Genomic DNA, 21,242 nt, shown 5'->3' with positions numbered 1-21,242 from the left:
TTACTACTGGTGGCCCAATCTCGATGCTGATGTTGAAAACTTTGTTGGTAGGTGTTCTTGTTGTTTTGAAGCTGACAAGTCTCTCAAGCTTCGGAATACCCCCCTTATTCCTGTTCCTTACCCTCAGGGCCCTTGGGAGAAATTAGGCATTGATTTTATTGGTCCCATGTACAACTTGAAGCCTCATTTAAGATTTGCCATAGTCTTGGTGGATTATTTTTCCAAGTGGGTTGAGTGCAGGTTCATGTCTGATCCTTCCACGGTTGGTGTCATTGATTTTTTGGATGACCTTTTTCACAGAGAAGGTATCCCTAAATTTCTAGTCTCTGACAATGGTGTCCAGTTTAAGTCCCATGTCACTCAAAAGTTCTTATCCAATCTTGACATCAAACACTTGACTGTTGCCCTTTACAGTCCACAAGGAAATGGAATGGTCGAAAGGGTTAACAAAATGCTAAAAGACACTATCCAGTTAGCATGCATGCAAAATTTGGATGTTTCCAAAGCTGTAAAAGAAAGGTTGTGGAGTTATCACAATACACCCCATTCCACAACTGGCATTACCCCTTTTGTCTTGTTAAAGAAACGTTTTAGCTCCTCCAAGCTTAGCCCTTCCTGGGTCCTTGACAAGACAAAAGTGGATGAGAAATTACCCAATGTTGATCAGGTTCGCAACAGGGTTGTTTCCATGCAAAACAAGATGAAAATTGCTTATGATGACAAATTCAAAACCAAAGTGGTTCCCTTCAAGGTGGGTGATTCCGTCAAGGTCAAAAGACCCCTGAAAAACAGTAGTCATTCTTCAAAATTCTACCCTACTTCTAAAATTGTCAGAGTTTCCAAGAATGCTGTGTTACTTTCTAATGGGAAGTGGTGGAGCAAGAGAAATGTCGTTATTGTTAATCCTTTTGTTTCCAAGGACTTAAAAGGCCAAGAGGACAACTACTTTTCTAATTCCTCGTCCTTGGATTTTCAGCCCTCCACCTCTTCTCCTCAAAGAGACTCTGGTGTCGATGATTTGGAACGTCCAGGTCCTTCTTCCCTGCTGTTGGACCGATGTTCTCCTTCTGATCTCATCAATGATGGTTGTACCTCTAATGTTCTTCCTGTTGGTTCTGATTCTCCCTCCAATGTCATCTCTGCTCAATTTGAGCTTCCTCCTGCTCTCAGGCGGAGTTCTCGCAACACTCGTGCTCCTGCTTATCTAAAGGACTATTGTCTCTAATCTGTTTCTTTTTCTCTCTTTCTTTCTTTTCTCTTTTCTTTCTTCCTTTTCTGTTTTTTTGTGGGAAAGGGAGATGTGTGGTATCTATGGTTCTGTCTCTCTATATTCTCTCCTGTCTCTATTGCCTAGAACGCTCTCTCTAGGTTCTTTGCTGAGTATTCTACCTTTGTCAGTTATTGCCTGGTTCCTGCTCAGAGCTGACGTTGCTTCGTGTTTGCTGTGAAGGTTACTAATTAAAGAACCTTTTCTTCACCAACTTCATCTCTGCCTTTCATTGGAGTTTGGATTTAACAACCACCCCCCCTACCTACCACCACCGATAAGCTGACCGTCAAGTCCTGGGATCCCGCTACCATTAAAATCATCACAACGACCATTAAGAAATCCCACACAGAAGCCCCAACGGACCCCTGCCTACCTCACGTCTTCCACAGAGCCACCACCGTCATTGCACCTAAACTAGGACGCACCATCAACGCCTCCCTCAGATCAGGCATCTGCCCAGATGTCTGGAAACGGGCAGAGGTAAAACCCTTCCTCAAGAAACCATCAGCCGACTCACTGGACCTGAAAAACTAGTTGCCCATCTCCCTCCTACCCTTTGCGGCCAAAGTCATTGTGAGGCTGGTAAATGCCCAGCAGACCGCCTTCATAAAAGAGAACTCCATCCTGGAAGCCTCCCAGTCTGGATTCTGCGGCAACCACCGCACAGACACCGCCCTCCTCCTGACGACATCTGCAGGCTACTCGACCAGGGACACACTGCGACCCTCATCCTTCTAGACCTCTCCGCAGCCTTCGACACTGTGTCTCATTGCACTCTTGCAGCCAGACAGCACGACGCGGGAATACAAGGAGCCACCCTTGATTGAATCCAATCCTTACTCTTTGGCAGAGTCCAGAGGATCATATTCCATCCCTTCCTCTCCAAACCCACTGAAATCGCCTGCGGAGTACCCCAGGGATCATCACTTAGCCCCACGCTCTTCAATGTCTACATGCCCCCTCACCGCCATCGTCAGACAGCATGGGATCAGCATTGTATCCTACGCCGACGACACCCAGCTCATCCTCTCGCTCATGAAGAATCCAGAGGACACCAGATGCTGTTTCCGGGAAGGAATGAAGGACGTGGCAGCCTGGATGAAGGACAGCTGCCTGAAGCTAAACTCAGAGAAGACCGAAGTCCTCATCCTATGGCCCTGCACCTCCTGCAACTCCTGCTGGCACTCTGCCCTCAGGAGCCCACCCACCCATACAGACCACCCTCTGATTCTCTGCATCATCCTTGACTCCTCCCTCTCAATGAACCGCCAGATCAACGCCGCCGCCTCTACTAGTTTCAACTGCCTTAGCATCATCTGAAAGACCTTCAAGTGCATCCCCCCAGACTGCAGAAGGACCGTCAACCACGCGCTCATCTTTGCAGGCTGGACTACCGCAACGCCCTCTATGCCGGAATCAGCAAGACTCTTCTGCACAGGCTCCAGACCATTCAGAACGCTGCAGCCAGACTCGTCCAGGGGACACCGCGCCATGAGCAAATGACCCAAAACCTATGAGACTTCCACTGGCTCCCCCGTTGAGAAGAGGGTCACCTTCAAACTCCTCACTCACGTCTACAAATCCCTCCACAACATCGGACCCAAATACCTCAATGAGCGAATATCCTTCCACGTACTCAAGAGGTACCTCCGCTCTGCCGATCCTGCCCTTGTAGAGGTCCCCCACATCCGCAGAAACAGAACCGTCAGAAGAGCTTTCGCCTACATCTCAGCCAAAACCTGGAACGAGCTCCCTGTGAACATCAGATGCTCCCCAACCCTGCACAAGTTCAGGAAAAACCTCAAGACCTGGCTCTTCAACTGATCCGGAGCTGCCCCCACCCCAGTGCCTTGAGACCCTCATGGGTGAGCAGTGCGCTTTACAAACCCCTGATTGATTGATTGAACTGGAATATACTTAATTTCGTAAACATTCTTTAACTCCACCCATACCGATGCAGTATGAAGTACCCCTGAAAACCAATGAGGCACACCTTCGGCCAGAAACCGGACGCACATGCGATTTTAAACTACAAGCTTATTTCATCCCAAAGTGCACATGAAATGAGAAAGAGGTCAGCTGTGACCACCGCAAACAGTCAAAGGTACTTATTGTTTTGCAAAAAATTCATCAAACTGGCTCATTCTCTTGGCACTCAAGAGCCAAACACACGTCATTATACTGTTTGTATGCATGCTACATACGACTGCTGGGAATCTTTCTCTAATCTGACAGCATGTATGCTGATCTGCATTGGTTACTCTCCTTATGCTGAAGCCAGCTTTGGACCATTCCAGAAAGAGAGGCACATTTGAGTAAGTGGCAATTAGTTGCTCCACACTCCAAGGAATACATTTTCAAGAATCTCTCATACACACTGTTGATCTGTTTGCAATTGCCCTTCACTGTGCAGATAGTTCAAGATTGGATGGAAAACTGGCCCACTGTACACATGTGCACATATTATGAATGAGCAGCGCAAACGCATGTCTATGATTTCTAACAGAGTCCTTTTGCTTCATATGAAGGCCAAACCCACAAATCGCAGAATGGTTAAAGGCTATCGATGCGCTCAAAGGGAATCTTACTCTAGCAGACTCTGTCAAATCTCTAGGCATCACCTTAGACCCAAAACTGAACATGATGAAACACATTAAGAACTTAGCCAAAAGTGCATTCCTTAACCTTAGCCTTCTGAACAAAATCAAACCCTATATTCCAATAAAGGATCTCAAACTTGCCACACAATCTCTTGTACTGTCAAGACTGGACTATGGGAACGCAGTCCTAACAGGAAATCCTAAATCGCATCTAGCACCGATAAAAACAACATTACATGCGGCAGCCAGAATGATCACCGGCATCAAAAAATCTGATCATATCTCACCTGCACTTAAACAACTCAAATGGCTTCCTGTAGAAATGCGAAGTAACTTCAGAACGGCCTGCTAACTCACAAAGCCCTACATACAGGCAAACCCGATTACCTGGCAATAAAACTCAAAAAGGCAGGTCAAGCCAGAAATCTGAGAAGCTCTAACTCCCTCTAACTCATCCCTTCTAAAATCAGAAGAAAAAGAACAGCGGACTGCTCTTTCACTGGAAACGCCCCCAAATTTGGAATTCCATCCCTCCGCACATCAGAAGCATACCCTCCTTTGTGGAATTCAAAAGTCAACTCAACTGGGACAGACAACAACCATAGAGCTATATGACTCCTTGAAAACAAAGACGCTCTACATGACAATTATGCCGCTCTATACTATGTCACTCGTTCATTGTCTATCGCTCACTTGTCTTGTTTCTGTGGATTATATACTTTGCTCCCACTGTAAAGCACTCTGATGCCTTCGGGTCTTGGCAGCGCTATAGAAAACTTCTAAAATAAAAAAATAAACAATACTGTCCTTGTTATGCTCAGTTCTGTTCATTTATTGTTAAATTTTGAGAGCTAGGCTCCGTTTAGAAGTTATGGATTACCTGCTTGTACAGGTGCATATATCGACACACACCACGTGCCCTTGGCCCTACATAATAAAGCCAGGGGCATCCGCATGCTTCCTGAAGCACTCTCCACCAGGGTAGCGATTCATCTGTCTACTGCCAGTATCTTAGTTCGTAATTGCCAATTTGCTGTGTTGTGTTCCAACACCCATGAAGTTTGGCCCACGCTAAAGAAACACACATGAAACGGAAAAAAAACACCATGTCCTAACACAACACAGAAAAAATAAGACAGAGCTCTTAGTATGTATTCATAAAAATACAAAAAAAACATTGATTGGTCATTATTGGCACATAAGAGCATTCCTGCCACCCCCTGCCTTAGACAAACATACTCATGCAAGACCGTCTACAATCCTAGAAGATTCTACAGTGATTTGGAGCACCCCCTGGTGTTGTCCAGAAAAATAACCCACATCTTGAAACTGACAAATCCAGCTACAATAGGAACACACCCTCTCACACTAGAAATGGTGCATCTCCCAGGGTCGGAGTGGCCTATATGGCCATCATACAGTGCCCAAGGGGTCTGACAGGTCAGTGTATGGGCGTGTTTAGGTTTCACCTGCACAGCGCTTGTGAAACCTGCTGTATTTAATAAGAATCTTAAAAGGGACTTACGTCCGACCACACCACACCGTCTCTGGCACAACAACACTCGGTCCAGCCATCCTTGTACATCGGTCTCATGCTCTCTACCCCCATTTCATTCTCTGTACCCCAAAATCTCTACCTCTTCTTCCCCAAACACCTTCTATTATCCCCATATCCCTCTGTCTCCTTCTCTCTACCCCAATCTCTTGCTACCTACTCCACTGTCTCTTGATTCATGCCCCTCCCTCTTCTGCTCTGTACCCCTCTGCCTCTTGTGCCTTGCAGCCAGATTCATCAAGCCAAAATCGGCTCGCAAAGGGCCAGATTCTGAGAATCTGGCCCTTTGCAAGCGCTATTTTTGCATTTGGGATTCATCATCCCAAATGCAAAAATCGCAATTCTAGAAATCGCTATATTGCGAATAGTTGCATTTAAGGAATATCAATTTGAGATTCCTTAAATGCAATTCATGAACCATTTTAAAATTGCGAATTCGCAATCTGGGGCTGCTATTTACCGCGAAGTCTAACTACGTGGTATATAGCGAAAACTTTGAAAAATGCACTTTAGTGCATTTTTCTAAGTTGTATGTTACACAAACACATGTCCTTTGGACATGTGTGTGCGCAACACCAGTGTACATTACCATTTCAGGGGTGCTACAGGGTGTCCTTTGGACACCCTGGCTCCCTTGAAATCGCTTTCTTATTTGCGATTCGCTAATTGCTAATCGCAAATAGGGAATGACTCCCGATTCATAGGAATGAATGGGAAAGCCATTCCTTATTTGCGATTCGCTATTAGCAAATCGCAAATAAGGAAGCAGTAGAAATCGCAAAAAATATTGCGATTTCTACATACATCCCGTTTTGTGAGTCTTTAATAGCGATTTCTTAAAAATCGCTATTAAGGACTCGCAAAACAGGACTTTGATGAATCTGGGGGTTGGTCTCTTGCTTCCTACACGTCTCTCTCTTGCTCCATATCTCACTCTCTTTTGCTCTCTGCCAACCTCACATTTGACACCCACTGTCCCTAGAGTTCCCTGCCCTTCTGTCTCCTGCTCCATACATCTGTCTCTTGCTCTGTACTCCATGACGGCACACATTTACTGTATGTTGGAAGTGTACCTCATGAATAACGCTTATTTCTATTGCTAAAATAAGGTTGGACATAACCTTCCAGCTTTGAAATCGTAACTGCATAAAAACATGCTTTGCTAAATGTTTTAAAGGGTTAAAATATGGTCGGTGAAGTTGATGAATGAATTTGATTTTTGAAAAACGTACAAAAAAATAAAAATGGTAATCACATTGGCAAAACCTACTGCTTTTGCCAATGCTTGTTTTAAAGAGAGACTTGAAATTTACGTTTTAAGGTTCTCGCCCAGAGCCTCTTCAAGACATATTGTTAGCCTACAGTGGCTTAGAGTTCACCCATTACATACCATTGGTTGGCTTCATCGTCACTCTCATTTCCTTGCTTGTTGATGGTCAGCTTCTATAGGCTTGCTGCCTCTTCATGTGTTTGATCCTCCCCTGGAGCATGGGCGCATTACCTGTGCCCTTCCACTGCTAAATTACTTTTAGGCACAGCTTTTTTGTTTAGGTTTAAGCTCTCTATTAAAATGTGTCTTTTTGAGCTGTCTTACTCCTATCCTTTCCACCCTTTCCATGTTTCTACCGCCTGCCGACCCTCTGCTGTCTCTTTTTGAGCTGTCTCACTCCTGTACATTCCACCCTCCCCATGTTTCTACCGCCTGTCGACCCTCTGCTGTCTCTCTGCCAGCATCTAGCTCCTCCCTCCCACCCTCCGTTGACATCAGCTAGCCACTAGCCCCTCTCACTTGGGAAACATCCTTTATAACGAAACTTTCACAACGCGGTACCATTACCACGCAGGTTTACAACGCAAGTCGTTACGACTTGCGCTGGAGGTGCTGTAGGATAGGGAATAGTTTAATTTACTATCGAACACCTTCCCTACTATCCACGGGGACTGGAGTTGGAATAGTAAATTAAACTATTCGCTATCCAGCGCCCCCCAACGCAAGTCATTGTAACGACTTGCATTGTAAAACCTGCGTGGTAACGGTACGCGTTGTGAAAGCACGCGTTGTACCGTCACACATCCCTCTGACTTCCACCCTGCATTGTATGTGTTGACCCCGACTCACCCTCCCTCCCCCCAAATTTCCTATCACACCCCACTCTGTCTCCTCCTGCCCTCACTTTGAAATACAAAAAAGCATTATGACGCGGCCAGTGTCACAGCTCTTTTTCCCTACATCCTTCATCTGTGTAGCCACCACACACATTCCCTCCATTTTCCCTCCTATTGCTCCAGCAAGACAAAAACATAGCTACTCTGCAACATGGCTAAAAAACATTCACAAAGCCAATAGCTCACTTGTAGGTGATACCTTTTGACTTTGCTAATGTTTGTTATTTTATGCTTCCAAAGAAGTCCAAGCTATCCCAGATTGGTCATCTAGGAAGCTTGCAACTGTAAAATAATTATATTACAATACCACAAAACAAACACAAGGTGTCTGCTTTGACTTATGTTGATACTGGTCGTTACAGATTTGCTGTTAGGGTAGACCTGGGGCCTGATGTACGTACACAGCCATTTGCCGTCACAAATCCTGAGATTCACAAAACCACAATGTTTGCAACTGCAAATGGCTTTTTGTTTTGTACTAAACAGGTTTAGAAACATATAGCTAATTTCTATTTAAAATATGGGACATGTTTAGAAATTCCCTTCCAAACCGTGATTCCTTAAGGTATGTGTAAGAAATTGGCTTATTAGTTGAGGGGGGTGGAGGGGGAATACCCACCTCAAGTAATAATCCCAGTCTTTGTCCAGATGAACTAATTAAACCTGAGTGCAACTCCCTGGGAGCTATTGTACAGGGCAGAAAAGGTTAACTTAGAGGCAATGTGTAAAGTATGTATGCAGAACTAAAACTATAAAAGAAAAATGTAAAAATAGTGTTGCAATACAAAAAATTAAAAAATCCCAAAATGAATTGGAAAAATAGGGTAAAATATAATGAACAAAATGTCACAAAGATGACAATTCAATAAGGGGTGCAGGAGATATGTTTTTAAGGGTTTAAGTAAAAATAGAATCAAGAAGCACGAAGTGCCAATGATAGTCAAAGGTAATGGAGAGCAGGCCCTAGGCGCAATTTGGCATTGAATACATTGGAGTGCAAGTCAGATACACTAATCCGGTTCATCCTGGTCAAAGGCATTACTTTCTGACTTTAGTCCTATAAGTCCCAATGCACCTCATGAGTAATCTTCTAAAGCCTTCCTGGGTTCTTAGGGAAGGCACTTCGAGACACATGGGATCGCAGGTAGACATCAACAGGTGAGTTGAGTTAAGGTTCAGTTGCCACTGATCAGGTAAAGATGCTAAATTAAATTGGATTTCCTTTAACTATTAAAGAAGCCCTTGAAATATTTTTCTAGCTGTTTCCTAGGTGGAATTAGCCACTAAAAATTGGGTTAGCAAAAAAAAGTAAAATAATTCAGGGTGACCAGGCATAAAGGGCAAATTTGCAACACTATGTATTAATGTTTTGTGACCGAAACACAGGCAAACATTTTGCTAGAGCCTCAAAGAAGATAGTGAGACATTTACAAATTTACATCTTTGTGAATACTAAAATATAGGGGCATATTATCAAGGATGGCGTTAAAAATTATCGCTGGTTTAGCGGCAGAAAACAGCCGCTAAAGTGGCGATAATGGGCTTGATAATATGCCCTTGAGAATTCCAATAGAAGTCCATGTTCTGGTGTGAACAGGGACTTCTATTGGAATTCTCCAGGGCATATTATCAAGCCCATTATCGCAGCTTTAGCAGCAGTTTTCTGCCGCTAAACTGGTGATAATTTTAATTCCGTCCTTGATAATATGCCCCATAGTTTGTTGGGGAGTAAGCAGTGGTGCATGGAACCAATGTGAACCCTCATACAAACATAAAAAAACCTTTTCTTTTTAAATGCAGCCCCATAGAAAACTGGGTGCATTTAAAGAACAGGAGTACTGTATTCAAAATGTAATCACAAACATGGTGGTTTACTGACCTTAGCAGGTTGTAATTTTGGGCCTGTCTCATGATTATTGATGAGGTAGGTTGGATTGAGCCACACAAAAATTCAGAATTTATCATCACACAAGTCATTCTGCAAAACTCCTTCACATTCGCAAACAGTCACTGTCCATTGTGATTACATTTATGAATGTAAAATGTGCACATCAGAACCCCAGGTTCCAGGTTTCCTGCTGGTAGAGTTGTCTTATGATAGAATCTTTAGGAATCTCACTTAGAATATGTCTTCCATGTAACAAACAGGAGTGTTATGTAAAAATACAACAGAATTATTGTGAGTATGCAATGTGTGCAATCATCTGTGATATTGTCTCACACCTTCATGTTGGTGCATTCAAGTAATATTACACTATGAGTGTTAAAAGACAGAACCACAGGGTAAACAGTCGCTGATATGAAGATGCGGTGTAAAAGTCCACGGAAGCACTGTATTCTGCAAGTTCATCACCTCTAACTGCCCAGTGTGCAGAAAATCTCAAATTTACTAATCCAAAATGTGTGTAATGCCTTGGTTAGAGTCCTAAAAAAAATGGTGCCATTCTGGAGAGTGGCCATGCGTCATGATACTGCGTACCACTGCAAACAAACCAACGTAGCATTTGACCATGTCAATAGCACATCATTTGTGTATTAGTGCATAGTTATATTCTGGAGTGGGTGCTGTGACAAGTTGGGCAATCACTATCTTTGCAATCTGCCCACCACAGGAAAGATCCACTTAGGACAAATCAAAAGTGCAAGAAAATCTCAGTGGCAAGAATGGCTTGAAGGCAACTGACTACATGCCTGTTCAGAAGATCCATTGACAGAGTGAAGGAGCTCTTCTTTCAAAGTGAGTACGGTGGATCTAGCCTTCTCTGGAGGTGGAGCAGATAAGAGAAAGCACTTGCAAGACTTGCGAAAAGTGCAATTTTGGATACAGTCAACATTTCTTTCCCTCTGCAAGATGGCTTCAAACAATTCAATCACTTTTCCAAAGCAAATCAATTTAATTACAGCGCATGCTGAGATTGCACTGAGTTATGCAAGTAATTTTATTCCAATGAAAACTTTATGGAGTATCTTCTTCCAATCCCTGTACAAGTGGTCCATGGTCTGAAATGTAGTAGTTTGATGTCTCTGCTTATGATCACCGGAGACACCACAAAGTCCATTATTTACACCGGTGGCCTGTGTCAAACTTCCACCGACTCCTGCTGGTTCAAGTGAACCCTCATCAACTGGATGCTGTTCAGAATCTTCTTCTGATGCCCAACTAAGGAGATCCCAATCTGCTTGATGTCTCTGTGGAAGGTAGATAGTGTGGTTAGTAGGATAAACACATGCAGGATCCTATTTCTTGCTTGTGCCTTTTCTAACCTTCTCCGCTTATTGTTCTCCTTTTTTCTGATCTCCCTGTTTCCAACACTTTTCATGCACCTTAAAAAAACATTTCTTACTCCCTTGTAACTTCTAGTGTTTTTCTTTCCCTTATCTCTTTTTCTTGATTTATTGTCAGTGATGATAGTGAATAGCTTTATGGACTATGCAGCACCTACGGTGACAGATTATTTCCATTAGCTTCTTCTTGGGCCATCTGATCCAAGAAGGACAGGGTCAGATCAAGTGTCCAAGATGAAGAACACTTGTTAGTTGGTTTTACAGGAGAGGCCTGGAGCTCAAGAATACAAAACATCAGTGGTTCTTAACCTTTTCACTTCTGTGGACCCCCACTTAATCCTTACTTGAATTCTGGGGCCAACTTTACAGTTTGTTCTTTGTTAATACACACTTTATTACTCCTTTAATATTATTTACTTATTTTAATAGTATTAGGCCCCTCCTGAGCAGGCTTTGTAGACCTCCAGGGGTCTCCAGACTACAGGTTAAGAACCACTGTCGTAAATCACTCTCACAATTTGAATGAGATATTTGTATCTGAAATTACTGAATATGATGAACATTTCTGGTTGCATCTAACTTTTGTACCATACCAGGCTGATATTCTAAGAGATGTGAAACAGTGAGGCTCCGTGGCCCGCTGCAGACTGCAGAATGCAGCAGCTAAGCCGGCAGTGGGATCTCCGGGTCAATACTCGTTATCTTGTTATCTCTCTCTCATTGCCACGTGTGAACAAACACACACACAGACACTTTCCTACTCTTCCTAAACCTCTCTTTCCATCAGAAATATATGCACACACACATACTAATGCACAAACACAACAGGAAGCAGCCATAACATCGCATGCATTATCACATGCCTTTTCAACGTGATTGTTACAACGACCGCATTGTTACAAAGCTAATCATTACATCGCAAGTCGTTTCAACGTCTTGCTGTAGGGGGTGCACTGTAAAGGCATGCAATGTAAGGAATGCAATGTAAAGGTATGTATTCCACACAACTCTACCTCTTGTCTCTTCTCTTTCTCTACCTCTATTTCCATTTATTTTTCAAAGACCCTCTCTTCTCCATTTATTTCTTTATTCCTTACTTTGAGGAATTTCAAAGCCATCACTTACTCCAGGGTCATGCGTGAAATGACATCAAAAGTGGCGTATCCCGCATTGTCAAAGTTGTCCTTGTATTGACCCATTTTGATTGCATCTAGCCAGTCATGTGCACTGGAGAGCAATGGGAAATCTGGAGGACAGTTGCTCAAAAGTGGCTGAGATGGCCTATGAAAAGAGGAAACAGTATTAGTTAGCAGCAGTTTCAAGCTGAGGAGGGAACAAGATAGCAAAGCAAACATGAAAAAACTTCCACAGCTCTTATTGATTGGGCTGGTCAATTCTTAATCTGAGATGTCTCTGCTTTTTAGCCTTGCCAGCTCCTAAAACAATCAACAGACATTTGCAAATTCCAAACAGCTTAGCTTTGGTGTCTACAACAATCTAATAAGGCCAACAAGTTATTTGGTCCTAGGCTTCTCCTCAGGTCCTGTTTCTGCTGCACTAATTCCTCCCTTATTGAGGCCTACACTGGTGTACATTGGGGTTGTTGAATTATCAAGATGACCCATAAAGGATGGGTATAGATTTAGGGAAGAATCACAGAGATAGTATCATAAATAAGAGAGGAGAGGAGCGTATGACGTTGCAGCCCATAGCCCCAAACCCCCACCTCTAAACCCGCTATCACCTGCTGCTGGAAACTCCCACAGTCTTGAGGGAGGCTGGATTCCGAATCAGCTTGTCCAATGAACTGATGATCTGCTCAAATTTGGGTCTCTGGACTCGGTCCTTCAGCCAGCAGTCGAGCATGAGAAGGTGGAGCGCGGAAGGGCAGTCGTGAGGCGGTGGCAGACGGTAGTCCTGGTCAAGGGCGTCCAATACCTGCATTGAGAAGGTATCAACAGATAGGTCTCACACTCCATTCACATCAGCCCTGCCTGTCACCTTCAAAGGGTGCTTCTTAAAGTTGATGACCTTCATCACTTTCTTCATTTCAGTACCTGTGGCTACCGGTGACTTCAGTACACTCAGTATGTTCTCAATGGTACCTATTGCATATATTTTTCACTTAAAAAATCTCAATTTAAAGAAAGTAGGCAGGCCTCGCAAGCTTTGATACCAAGACACAACATGAATAGCAAGCATGTCTCTGCCATCCACAATTGGCTATTGGCATTGGCCATGCTTGCGGATGCCTGGGTGGCAAAGTTGCAATGGTTTTTTCCACACTTTATTATTAGTCTGCTGTTTCAAGATGGCTGACGTGGTGAAAGCAAAAAGTCGTCCATCCCGGAATACTAAACCGAAGATAAAGTATAGAAACCCCCATTCAAAGATGAACACCTTTGTGTGCATATACGGCCATCTTCGAAGGTTTATTCACTCATTTCATCATTGCATTACCATTCCTAGATGCAGACATGATTTGAAACAACACACTGGTCATCTTGAAACAGTGCCACAAACAACATACTTTACCATAGCCAGACCTACTGATGTAGCCTGCTAATATAGCCGACCCATTGCACTTAACACTTTGACAATCTTGAAACTTTAAACTAATAATATTAATGGCCAAACAATTCTTTCTTTTTTTTCTTTTTTTCTTTGAATTCATAAAGAGCACTACCACCTGACAGGCATCCTGGCGCTGGTAACTCAGCATAACATACATCCGTTGGGCCATACTGTAACCAAACCCCTAAATCTTAGGAAACAACCATGTTTTTAGGCTCCTTCTAAACGGAAGGAGATCACTGATTTGTCTAAGTTCTAGAGGTAAGTTATTCCAGAGCTTTCCAACTGCGACCCCAAAAGATCTACCACCTGCTATGACTTTTTTGAATCTGGGGATTTTAATCAGTTTTGCCCCTGGCGAGAGCAGAGTTCGAGTAGGAATATACCACTAGAATTTACTTCGGAGGGAGGTGTAGCAGGGATTCTGTTCTCTTACAGAACTGTGCATAGAGACTCGGCACCTTAGTGACTTAGGCTGCGCCAAAACTCACCTTAGTACCCAAAATCCCCTACCGAGCTAGCTACAGTGTCTCATTGGCTATTACAAACTCCCAATGCTTAGACAAACCAGAACATGGACTTAGAATACCTCAGGTCACGTGGAACACATGAACACTCTTTCGTTATATAATCATTTCGATCCAGAACATGGAGTAAATGAGGACGCGTGCACATTTGAAATGTTTATTTACTAATGCAGTGTTCTCAAGAGCAGTATCTTAGATAATACAAGCAAACATATTATCAGAAGCAAAGTTATCAGCATAGTTACTAGTCCATAGAATGCAAAAGGGGACAACATGCTAAGATGCTGTAATGAATAGGGGTTCACAACACCTAATTCTCCCCTATCTAGTATATTATATTATATCCAAGAAAGTCTCTTTGGGATTTAGCAGGGCGGCCCCATACCTCAAGATCCTAGTGGTTAGGGATCACATCATCTTCCACCAGCTCTCTGCATGCGAACCATCATCAAGTGTGTTTGGGTGCTCTGCGTGAAGCAATATTAAACGAGCCTAAATCCAAAATTTGGCTACCGCTGCATGTATGTTATGTCTATGAAGGTACGAAGATCAGACCTCACAACAACCACTGTGTCGAGTTATCCTTGAAGGTTTCAGCACTCACTATACAGACACAGTTTACTTAAGCAACGCTGATATCAGAGTAATAACATATTATTCTCGTGTGAATCAAAACGCTCGACTAGGCTGAAAGTTAAAACAACAGTTCTGTGTCGTGTGCAAAAGCAGCAGAAAGGTAAAAATGGCATTTAAACTTCTAGTAAGCTCATGCTAACTTAACACAGCATATAAGGAAAGCGTAGGTATATGACAGAGGTAGGACCCATTCCATACAGGGCCTTGAATACTAAGCAGAGAGATTTGAACTTAATTCTCTGTTTCAGAGGGAGCCAATGCAGCTTAGCCAGTGCAAGTGAGGCGGAAGACCTTCTAGGCCAGCCTAACACAAGTTTAGCTGCAGTTGTCTGTATCCTCTGCCACCTATCAAGAAGGAATTTTGGGTACTCAAGAAGCAGGGCATTGCAGTAATCAACTCTGCTAAGTATGGTACTACGTGCTATCAACGAGCGCGCCAAAGGAGGAAGCAGAGGAAAAATCATCCGTTAGGAACAGATGATGGCCAGACAGCAACCCACAACTTTCGTCACCTGCGCCTCCAAAGTAGGATTACAATCGAATACCACACCCAGGTTACGAACTGTCTTTACAGGCCAAACCAAATTAGGGGTGTCAGAGGGCCAACAATTACTAGGCAACAAGGAAGGAATCCTTTCCGTGGCACAGTAAAGCACCTCCGTCTTGGACGCATTAAATTGCAGTGAATTTTCCCTCAGCCATAGCGTTGTGTCCCGCAGGCAGCTATGAAACCCATCTAAAGATGTTGCCTGAGCTTCCTCAAGGGAGAGAATCAATTGCGTATCATCCGCATAATTAAAGATATTAATGTTATGCTGCTTGATGACCGCCATCAAGGGTTTCATGTAAATATTAAAAAGAATAGGGCTGATGGCCCAGCCCTGAGGTACGCCGGGCTCGACATTAGTGAAAACAGATTGGTAGGGAGGGAGGGACACTGCTTGCTGCCTACCTAGCAAGAAAGACTGGAACCACCTAAGGCACTGCCCGTCAATCGCACCTCTTTTACTCGTCTCAGCAGCATTTCGTGGTTGACCGTATCGAAGGTGGCAGACAGGTCAAGCAGAATAAGTACCGCTGCCTGACCCCTGTCTGCCCGCCCCCGAAGGTCATCCATCATGGTCACGAAGGCCGTCTCCGTGCCATGGGCCGGCCGAAACCCAAACTGCTCCTCCTCCAAGAGCTTGGCTTGTTCTACATACTTGGACAGAGTGTTAGTCACCACCCGTTCCACTATTTTAGCAGGAAAAGGTAGGAGAGAGATGGGTCTAAATTTTTTAGGACACTCAGGATCAAGGGAGGGCTTCTGAAGCAAGGGTGTCACCAGTGCCTGCTTCAACTGAGACAGAACCACTCCATCAGTAAGGGACTGATTACAAATCAGACGAAGTGAGGGAAACAGCTCTGCCCCAAACTCTTTCCAGATTTTACAAGGCATCGGATCTAGGGGAGATCCAGATGCAATACCCTCAGCTAATCTACAAAAGTCCTCAAACTCCAGAGGCAAGAACTCGGAGAGAGAACCGGTAATGTGTACATGTTAGTTCCAACAACCCTTCTTGAGAATGAGTGCACTTTAAAAATCTGCCTACCTATCAATAGATCAGTGTTTTACCTTGGGTGTAAGTTCTCGAGTATGAATCATGAACTCAAAATAGCAAATGTAAGTTTCCCCTAAACGGAAAAAGTTTATGGGTTGTAAAATTGTACTTCAGTCTCATTAAGTCTGTGTTTTGTGATCTCGTTTATCGCAGTGAAACTGGATATGCTCATATTTAAATTGATATGCTTCCTGAGTATCAAAGATAGAGTATCGTGGCATAGAAATATCGAGGACAAAATACGAAAAATTAAATATCAAAACATAAGCAAGTATAGATTTTCAATACCACATATATATATATATATATATTCACTGAAAAAACAAAGATTACATGAACATTATAGTTATGAAATGGAATAAAGAAAATCTTAGAAATTCACTGAAAAGGCTAAAGGTTACAGAGATGTTATAATTAGGCTTAGGTTTCACTCGCACAAAACCAGTGAAATCCAGCAATTATAGTTAGCGATCTAACTATAACTTGTGCCCCTGCAATGCACTAATAATGACCTCACATATTAAATCAGTCATGACATGGTCAGTGACATCACTGATGATATCACTCATGATGTCTCAAATGATATTACTGATGACATCATCCAGTGACTGTGAGGGCTTTCGAAAATTGTATAAGTGTTAAATATGTATAACCAGATGACCACATGGTGACTTTGATGCAAACTTATTGCGATTGAATAACAGTTTTTCAAGATGGAAGGAACCTTTTCCATGATGCGCTTGATGTTCAATCAGCCCTGAAGAAGTCCGGTAACGGACGAAACACGTTGGCTATCTGCATTTTAATCAAGAAAATTAAATAAAGAATTGAACAAGAATTGAAGAAGCTTCCGTTTACTATTTCTTGGGAAAACTGACAATACTGAATTTGCTATACTCTAATAAGTTCCTGATTTGTGAGATATGATAAATGTATTAGATCATTGAAGGGTGCAGACCATCTTCTGTGAAATTTGTTAAGCGAACTAGGGTTTCCAAGTTCCGTCTTTGGATAGTATAGGGATTGCGTTCCTGGATATTAGCACCTTCTGTATAAAATTACTTTGTGTGACATTTAATGGTGGTGCAGGCCTTCTTTTGCCTTAATCTCTAAACTTTGTTGCCATGGTCAGTGACATAACAAATGGCATCACTCATGATGTCTCAAATGACATTACTGATGACATCATCCAGTGACTGTGAGGGCTTTCGAAAATTGTATGAGTGTTAAATATATATACCAAGGTGTATTGGTGAATCAGTAGGTGCCTTTTTGGCTGATTCAGTGGGTTCAGGATTGACTGTATAAGTGAGTGATTAGATGTCTCAGTGAGTTTATGGGTATCTGACTAGTTGTGTGAATATCTGTATCTGTCTGTCAGTTGGTGTCTAAGTGACTGTATGGGTGTTTGATTGGCTATGTGAGTTTCTACATGGGTGAGCATTTGGTTGTCTGAGTACCTCTATGTGTGTCAGAGTGTCTGTCTGGTTGGGTGAGTGTGTGTGACTGTCGGTATAGATGAGTGAGGAGTTGAGTCAGTGACTGTATGGGTTAGTGAGTGCGTGCGTGACGGGCTGGATGGGTGAATGAGTGTTTTTGATGGCTGTGTCAGTGAGTGAATGCATGTCAGTGGTATATGGGTCAGTAACTGGGTATTTGAAAGGCTGTATAGGTGAGTGATGGGAAATGTGAGTGACTGTATGGGTGAGTGAGTGAATGTGAGAGTGGCTGTCTGTGTGAGTGTTTGCTTGTGTCTGTGACTGTATAGGTGAGTGAGTATGTGTTAGCATCTCTATGAGTGAGTGTGTGTGTAACTGTATGGGTGAGTAAGTGGCTGTGTGAATGACTCTATGGGTGAGTGAGTAGGAGTGTGAGAAGCTCTATGGGTGACTGACTGTGTGCGTGGCTGTTTGGGTGTATGAGTAGATAGGTCAGTGGCTGTCTTAGTGATTGAGTGGGTATATGAGTGGCAGTATGGGTGAGCGAGTAGATTTGTGTCTTGCTCTATGAATCAGTGAATGGCTGTGTAAGTACTGGTATGGGTGTGTGAAGTAGTTTGAGAATGGTAGTGTGGAAGTTGGAGTGGTTGTATGAAATTTTACATTTGGGTATGAACGAGTGTGTCAGAGATTCTGTGGATGATGTCATTAGTGATGTAATTTGAGATGCCATCAGTAATGTCATCAGTGATGTCACTGACCAGTAAAGAGTGATATAATATGTGTGGTCATAAGCAGTCCATTGCGGGACCACGAGTCATAGTTAGCTCACTAACTATAATGGCTAAATTTAATTGATTTTGTACAAGTGAATCTGGAGCCTAACTATAAAGTCCCTGTAACCTTTGTTTTTTTTTAATGAATTTCTATGGTATTTTACAGAGCAGTCCCTTTTGCAGAGTGGTGGATAAAGTGGGTGGGCCTCAAACCACCTCTCAGGAAACCCACTGTGTAGGACTTACAGGAAGTACCAGGAGGGCTTCTTGGCCCCCACAGGAGTAATGTTGACTTTATCCCCCAACCAGTAGAGCGCCAGGAGCCGCATTTGCAGAGCAGTGGAGAAAGGGGACATGGCATCTGACGACCTCTTAGCAATCCCGCTGTGTGGGACTAACTGGATGTAACAGGAGAGGTAGCTGGCCTCCAAGGACATCCTTGGGGGCCAACTACCCCTCCTGTTGCCTCCAGTAAGTCCCACATGGCAGGATTGCAGAGACCTGGAAGCAGGCAATGCCCCTTTTCTCCACTACTCTGCAAACAAGCTTTCTGGTGAACTACCAGTGGGGGTGAAGTCCCCTTGGCTATTAAGGGTCCTTAGGAGCCAACTACCCCTCCTGTTGCCTTCAGCAAGTCCCACACAGGGGGTTAACAGAGAGGTTATTGTTGGCCACACCCCCTTTCTCCACCACTCTGCAAACGTGCCTCCTGGTGCACTACTAGTTGGGGGATGAAGTTGGTTCTTGAGGGTCCTTGGGGGCCAACTACTCCTCCTGTTACCTCCAGTAACTCCCACACAGCTAGATTGCAAAGAGTTTGTCAAAGTCCATGCCGCCTTTTGCCACCACTCTGCAAATACACCTCCTGGCACACTAGTGGTTGGAGGAAGAAGTCCTCTTTAATCCTGAGGCCCTAAGGAGTAAAGTTTAATTTATTCCTGAACCCGCAGAGTGGTGGAGAAAGGTGGCAGGGCCTCCAAGTGGAATTTCCTCTCAGGAATCCCACTGTGTAGGACTCACAGGAGGTACCAGGAAGGTTTCTTGTCCCCCAAGGTCCTGCAATAGTAAAGTGGAGTTCATACCCCAACCAGGAGGTGCGTTTTTGGAGTGGTGGTGAAGTGGTAGTGGCCTCTGGCAACTTGCCGGTGGTTTTTTAATAAAAAAACAATTAAGGGAGGGGGGCAGCCCTGGGCACCACAACCCCCAGGGCCAGGCCATTTTTCAATGTTTGAGGTGGGCAGCAGCCCTCTCACCCAGGCCAATTTCAGCCCCGGTGACACCATCACCATCACCTCACCTTTTATTTATTTAAATAATGGCAGGGGGCCATGCAGCCCCCTACCATGCTGATATTTGCTGCGGTCCTGATCCCCCGGGGCCTGGTCACAATTCAGGGTGCCCTGATCCCACCCAGGCCACCCAGTAGTTCACATTGGGGACCGCGGAAGGAGCCCCATCTACTGCAGAAGCTGGCAGTGCTTTTGGACAGAGGGAGCTGCTAAGCATGCAGCTACCTCTGTCCAAAAGCAAATTTCCTCCATGTTGAGTAAGCAAGACCAATTTACATGCTCTCGCTTACTCGAAGCAGAGCGGTGTTTGCTATGGCTTGGCGGGAGCGGTAAATTCTCCGGCCAAGCCATAGCAAACTTCAATGTCCCGGGAGTGGGCAATTAGTAAATGTACTCTATTTTAGAACTGGAGTAAGTCCAGCTCTACCCATGTCCACTCTCAGTTACTGCAGAAAATAATGGAGGTAGGGACTTTAAATAAACCCCATAGGAACTAGTGTTAAAATGTATTAAATAATAGTTGTTTAAAAATATTATTGCAATTAAAATTATTAATTTGTTTTAAAATATTTAATTTACCTTAAATGTAATATTTATTTTAACATTAATATTTAATTGCTTGTTAATACATTTTATACATCACAATTACATAATAATAACCCATATTTTTTCGAGTTTGGAGGGACTGCTTTTAACTACATTTCTGAAATACAATTTCAGTTTAAATGTAATATTTTCAAAATATTATTATTTAAAATAAGTTAGTAATACTGTAACATCTCAGTGTGTAGAATAGCCAATATAGTCATTAAGTTACCACAAGCATTAATTTTAGGGTCATTTTTGATGTTACATCCTGTTTCAGACACTAAAGTCTCCACTTTTGAGTAACTTTACAGTTGGAAATGGGGAATAGCCCAAAAATAGTAAAGTTACTCAAAAGTGTAAGGGTAAACTTACACATATAGATTTACTCACATTAAAATGTACTTTCACAATCGGCGACTCTGTTGCGTAACATTCTGAAACTATTTCCCTGCATATCAAATAAGCATGTGTAGTGGATTACAAGACCGCATTCCAAAGGACAGGCATTTACACAGTGAGTGCATAAGCCATATTCCAAACTTCAATACCTTACCTCCTGGTTGGACATGTCCCAGTAGGGCCTCTCGCCGAAAGACATCACCTCCCACATGAGGATGCCGTAGCTCCAGACGTCACTGGCGGTGGTGAACTTGTGGTACTGGATGGCTTCGGGCGCAGTCCACCGGATGGTCAGTTTACCCCCCTGAGAATAGAAGATGAAAAGCAAGAATAGTAGATCAGTCTTGACCCTCTATGTGCATGAGAGCAAGGGATGTCATATTAGCCTTTTTTCAATGAACCTTGAAACAAAGGAGGGAGTCTAATAAATGTAGCAGTCTGGTTTGGTAAGTCAGGGGCCAAGTGAAGCGGGACATCGCCTTCCCTGCTACTGGCTACCCCAATGATTGAGAGAGATTATGAATGAGTGCCAGAATG

General features: G+C 43.4%; 1 protein-coding gene across 1 annotated transcript in view; it reads right to left on the bottom strand.

The window, feature by feature from the left end:
- Positions 1 to 9,564: 9,564 nt before the first annotated feature.
- LOC144767863 (ephrin type-B receptor 5-like) overlaps positions 9,565 to 21,242 on the bottom strand; it is a 319,076-nt gene continuing 307,398 nt past the window's right edge. Inside the window, exons 13-16 of the mRNA XM_078651221.1 lie at positions 20,860 to 21,009; positions 12,621 to 12,814; positions 12,002 to 12,157; positions 9,565 to 10,780 (exon numbers count right to left, since the gene is read on the bottom strand). Coding sequence (XP_078507347.1) covers positions 10,672 to 10,780; positions 12,002 to 12,157; positions 12,621 to 12,814; positions 20,860 to 21,009 — 609 coding nt within the window. The 3' untranslated portion in view covers positions 9,565 to 10,671. The remainder of the gene's footprint in view (positions 10,781 to 12,001; positions 12,158 to 12,620; positions 12,815 to 20,859; positions 21,010 to 21,242) is intronic.

Source organism: Lissotriton helveticus, chromosome 7 (assembly GCF_964261635.1).
Source record: "Lissotriton helveticus chromosome 7, aLisHel1.1, whole genome shotgun sequence".
In the NCBI taxonomy this organism is placed as follows: domain Eukaryota; kingdom Metazoa; phylum Chordata; class Amphibia; order Caudata; family Salamandridae; genus Lissotriton; species Lissotriton helveticus.
This window is presented reverse-complemented; position numbering and strand designations above follow the sequence as displayed.